We start from the raw sequence: 6,000 nt of genomic DNA, 5'->3' as shown, positions 1-6,000 counted from the left end.
TCAGCAGGGGACTGTGCCAGCCCTGGCACATCTCCTCAAAAAGCACCTTCCAAGCTGCTGCTATCCTTAGAACATTCCTGGCAGTATTCAAGGTGAGGCTGGATGGGGCTTTGAGCAACTTGGTCTAATGGAAGGTGGGGTTGGAACTATATGAGCTTTAAGGTCGCTTCCAACCCAAACCATTCTATGATTTTATGGCCATTCATTTTGCGAAGTGGAGGGCTAGGGACATAGTAGCTCTTCAGGATACCAAGGTGGAAGTCCCTAGACTATGTGCCCATACAAAAATGACACTTTGGTGATAGGTGGACCATAAATGTCACTTTGGCCAAAGCAGGAAGAGACCTCCATCCCCTGCATTCACTGCAAGCTTAGACTGGGAAAGTGTCTGTAAATGGAGATCTCACACAGTGTTCAGTACAACTATGACCTGCTAGGAAAATTCATTTGGGGGATTTATGTGGAGAATAATACTTTAACAGTAACGTGTCAAACTTAAAGTGAAATTATCACTTATTAAGTGATGAAAATTAGAAGGTTTTCTTTTGGTTCAGGTTATTAGAATACTACCAACCAAATTATAGTAAATGGTATTATTTATCATAGAATTGTTTAGGTTGGACAGACCTTTACAATCATTGAGTCCAGCACTCCCAAATCCATCACTAACCATGATCCTAGGTGCCATATCTACACATCTTTTAAATCCCCTCCAGGGATGGTGACTGCCATTTCCCTGGGCAGCCTGTTCCAGTGCTTGACAACCCTTTCAGTGAAGAATTTTTTCCTACTATCCAATCTAAACCTCTCCTGATGCAACTTCAGGCCATTTCCTCTCATCTACTTTGAAAAAGGGAAACATTAAAGTTCCCTTTAAAATGTTTGATCAATCATATGTTTTGAATACTTTTGAATTGTGAACATCCATATGTAAAGCTTACTAAACACACCCAATTCTCTGTTCTGTATGGCACATTTTTACACAGGAGTAGCAGTTTCCACAGTTGTGTCATGGACAGAAACCATTTTATGAACACTGATGACTGGATTCCTTAGCGTGGCAGAAGTCACAGATAATAGTTTTCATCATATATTCCATATGTTGTTAAAATTGACATTTAAAATATTTAAGTATTTTGAAATGTATGTAAGATTTTATTTCCTTCTTATCTAATGTTAATATTGCAGGAAGACACCACTTCTGCCTTCAGGTCTTTTGTGTCCATCTGCAGCTATGCATTTTCACCTTTGAAGAACACAGTCCTTTCAGTTACAACCTCATGCTAGCCAATAACTTTTTGGGCTCGATGCAAAAGGAAGACAGGATCAGCGGCTGTGTTTGTACACCTAACATTCCAAAAGGAATTACCTATTACCTATTACCTTTTATGAAGCAAATTATCAAGAAGGTTCAAGTTGAATTTTCAATTTTAATGTCTGCCTGAACAAACAGCAAACCTGTCACCATTCTAAGAGCTACTATAAGCAAACCACCTCATATGTAAAATGCCTTAACTCTGTAGCCATGCAGTAAATGAGAGAGACACATGAATGACTGGAATGAGAAAAGAAATAGATCAGCATTTCTCATGATATCACAAGCTATAGACTAAGATCTACAAGCGTTATACCACTAGCACCTTTCAGCACTATTTCCCTTCCAAAAACCTGATTATCTTCTTGATGACAGAAAAAGATTTTACTTGCACATTTTTATTTCATTATAAGGCCCATTCTTTGGAAAACTTTCTGCACAACTGCTTCCTTAAGTAGGTGGCTCCAGGTTAAATATTCTTGCCCCATCATAGGGATACACTAATCCCATTGCTCAAATGCGGAAAAAAAGGAAGTTAAACAGTTCAGGCAACAAATTCATATCCACTTGTGCATACTGCCCATGTGTCTATTCTTGTGCCAGACTGGTGAGACTTCACAGAAAGTGAATCCCACACTAAATTGCCATTACTGTACCCTATCCATGCTCCAGCTCTCCCCTAATGATGCCTCTTATTTCCTGGACTAAAGCTGGCCTCTCTAGAGGATCACTTCCTCACCAGAGACCTCACCCAGGAGGGGAGTTTGGTTATAAACTAAGAATGGGAGATGGGGCTTGAAAATTACAACTCCAGGAACATTATAGCTTTTTTCCAAGGAATTTTTTTTCAGGTTTTGATGATTAGCATTTTATGAAAGGACATGCAAGAAAAGAATGCTTAGTAATACACACACACACATATATACATATAAAAGGTTGTGGGGAAAAAAATCTCATTTTCAATTAAATAGAATTTCAATAGAAAAAAAAAACAAAAACAACCAACCATCTATTCAGCCTGATGTTTCTTCAATGAGAGAGAATTCAAGCTTGTAGAATATAATTGACCAGCATGGAATCTTGCCAGGACACCAAGATAAACATAATTACTCATATTAAGAGTGTTAATTAATTGTTTGTGAACACAAATAATTGTCTGCTTGGTTTTATAGCTCATTAGAAAGCCAACAATTCTATTAGACATTGTCCAGTAGCCATCCTAGGACCATGGAGCTGTAACCACCAGAAGTCTGAAACTAAGCCAGTAGAAATCAGTGAGAGGTCAACCGCCAAACTCATGATCCAAGGAAAAAGATAGTGATGCCCAGGAAACAAATATTAACACTTTTGGACAAAAGAGGGCTTGGTTTATTTTTTTTGTTTGCTTGTGTTTTCTTTTTTTGGGGGGTGCTGTTTTGGTTGTTGGGGTTTTTTTGTTTGATCCTTTGTTTGTTTGTTGGTTGGTTATATAAATTATTCTAACAAGGATCTCTTTAAAAACCCTAAGGAGCTGCCAGACAGAGTTAAGCAATACTAGTTATGAAACAGTGACCTCAATATATGCTACCTATGAAACATTATGCAATTAGAAGTGTAAACAGTGATCTCCAGCAGCTTCCTTGGCAGAGCTATGCACAAGCACTGCGATAGCCAGCTTCACAAGAGCGTGATCCGCACCTGCTGGGGGTTATTGATTAACACGGGGAGTGCCTGCATTCTTGGCAGACAATAACTATATTCTTACAAACCACTGATGGGCTAAACAAGCTATTAATGACAGGTTGCCCTTCACCATTTAAAACAGAGACTCTGCTGCTTGACCACAAGGACAAGCAGGTTATTGCTTTGAAATGCTGTACAAAAGACACAAATAAGGCATCTCTAATGAATAAACCACAAGGAAGGCTCCATGCTTCTTATTAGGAAGAGCTATTAATAGAAAACAGGACCTATTCAGGGTTGCAGATATATAATCCTCTATGACAAGGTTTCTCCAGTTTGTTAAAATTTGTTGTTCAGGAAAGGAATTGCTGAGTCTAATTCAGCAAATAACCACCCAAATTCTTTGAATAAATGCTTCTGAGCTGACCTAAGCCCCGGCAGTCAGTAGGGAGTGCAGCTGTGGCACACTCACATGGTCAAGCAAATAGACCTTCCACCCAGCAGCAGCAACTGGCACAGCTCCTCCAGGAGGGCCAGCTCTGACTGACTGAGAAACAGGCACATGGACCTGCTGGATAGTTCTCCAATCTAAAAAATCAGTATTTCTGTTTATAAGAGCATGTTTTTAAACTGGAAGCATTTCCAAATCATGGAATCATAGAATGGTTAGGATTGGAAAGGACCTTTTTCTTATTTTTAACAATAGTTGATATATGACTTTATTTCACTCTGGTATGCTGCAAGACGCTAGATACCAGGATGGCAGGACCTACTGAAACATGGGTAAGCAGTAAAATAGGCTTCAATCAATTGAATGGGATATGAACACAGATAAATGGGAACATACAGACCCCATAAAGATTAAATCCCAAACTGTAAAACACCCCTTTTAACCAAAGGGATTAGATAACAGATTACCAAGCCAATTATAAAGACTTTTTTTTTTTTTTTTTTAGTGTGGAAAACTTCCTCACAAGTATTTGGAAATGCAGTAATTCAAAGCAATCATGTGGCTTAATTCTTCCATGGAATGTCTCTATCATATATTGGAGTCCAAAAAGTCTTTGTGAAGCTATCTGACATAATGTTGAGCTATACAACAGTTTCCGGCATGAATACTCCCATCTCTGGGTGTCTTGGGAAACAGTTAATTTCCTTGAGTACTCATTCCCAGGATATATATTCTAAGATCACAGAATACTCAGACCTGGAGGGTTCTGACACATCTTTCAGAGAAATATTATTCTAATATATAGCGAGTTGTCCTGCAAAGAAGTTAAGGCAGCATTACTCTGCAGACAACGTTTCCAGTTCATTTTCCACAAATCCCAGAGAAGCCCTTAAAACCAGTGCACCCCACTCCTGGTCCACCTACTCCCACTACGCAAAACCCATTGAGCCTCTTCTCCTGCCCCTGCCAGGGTGAGGTGACATTATAAATCAGATCTGCAGCTCTCACTATCACAGCACTCCCAATTTAGAAAAAGTACCCGTCATGGTCATCTGTCAAGACTACAGCATCTTTATAATGCATTAGAAAAATTCTCTGAACCCATCAGATTACAACTACCTGACACTAGCAGAGGAATGAAACATTTTAAAAATTTAAGAGATTCAACTAGCATGCAGGATACCAATGGAACTAGCAAACAAGATTAATTTTCAAACTGCTCCAAGAACTATTCATAACACTCAGCTATTTATTCTATTTACAGATTCAAAATACTAGTCGCAATGGAACATTTAATATGCCACCATTATAAAGAGGAAACTATTGACAACTATGCCGGGATATACATCCTTTTCATCCTGCTGTTACCACAACAAGATATTGGTACACAAGCTCCTACAAATCATATTTCCCAAGTGATTCCCAAAATCAAAAGCAACAACAGAACAGCAATTTTTGTTTTTCAAATGCTCATGCAATACACTATGATATTAATGGGATTATAGAACAGTATATTATTTCTATATGAAAAAAAATATTAATTTCAATACTTCTCATGATGTACTGAGATACACATGCCATTAATGGCAAATATTTTGATTTAATGGGATTTAAAAATCTGTTCAGATGAACTACTTAATGTTCTGATGATTGCTGATACTAACATCCTAGGCTCAATGAGTTTTAGACTTGTGACAATATTGTATTTTTTCCAGTTTTGATCAACTGATTAGTTTTTAATGCTAAGTGCGCTTTGCCATCACTTGCGGTTTTAATATGCTTACTTAAACCAAAAATATTTTGCACCTCAATTATTATTTTCTACTGCAGCACTGAATGGAATTTAAGTCAATACATTATTCATAAAGCAAAGACAAGGGAACAAAACAAAGCTATGCACTTCTTTCAAAGACTTCAAATTACTAAAATGTACCGTATTTATGCATGCAATATTTTGTGGCGTGTGTGTTTTGTTTTTTTTTTTAATCACAAGTTTGTTGTTTTCAGATCAGGATATGCCAAAAATCCAACACCAAACAATTTTTGTTTATAATTAAGGCAATCATCAATCCAAGGATTGTAGTCCATTTTATTTCATCTCTACATCAAAAAAAGTAATTTAAAAAAATTAAAATTCCCTTGAAATGGTAAGATAAATGAAAATGTAAGTGCCTTCACATAATAACAGTAAGCTGACCCTCTGGGAAATGGTTGACTTTCTCAATTCAAGGTATTCAAAGCTCATTCAAAAGTGTTCATTTGGAATGCAGATATCAAAGATGATGCAAATGTTCAAGAGAAAATTAAAACTTACCAGATGTTCTAATCCAGCTTTGATGTTTCCAGAGTCCCTGTAACAGAAGAACAAAAGTTCTAAATAGTTGCTAAACCCTTGTCTACAACAATTTATGTTTAACTCAGAAATGTCAAAGCCATGTAATTTCTTGAGTATGTAAAATCTTTTACTTTTAATATCTTAATCACTGCAAGACCTAAAAAGTATTAACTATATTAATTAACCTAATGCACAACTACAGATTTAAAACCTCAGTTTTTACCTGCCTGGAAATTG

At 37.1% G+C, this 6,000-nt stretch overlaps 1 protein-coding gene across 1 annotated transcript in view; it reads right to left on the bottom strand.

Moving 5' to 3' along the window:
- Positions 1–6,000, bottom strand: part of RSRC1 (arginine and serine rich coiled-coil 1) — a 176,472-nt gene that overhangs the window by 89,372 nt on the left and 81,100 nt on the right. The window contains exon 8 of the mRNA XM_034063784.1: positions 5,743–5,779. Coding sequence (XP_033919675.1) covers positions 5,743–5,779 — 37 coding nt within the window. The remainder of the gene's footprint in view (positions 1–5,742; positions 5,780–6,000) is intronic.

Source organism: Melopsittacus undulatus, chromosome 6, assembly GCF_012275295.1.
Source record: "Melopsittacus undulatus isolate bMelUnd1 chromosome 6, bMelUnd1.mat.Z, whole genome shotgun sequence".
Lineage (NCBI taxonomy): Eukaryota > Metazoa > Chordata > Aves > Psittaciformes > Psittaculidae > Melopsittacus > Melopsittacus undulatus.
Note: the sequence above shows the minus strand (reverse complement) of the source record. Positions and strands in the feature narration are given on the sequence as shown.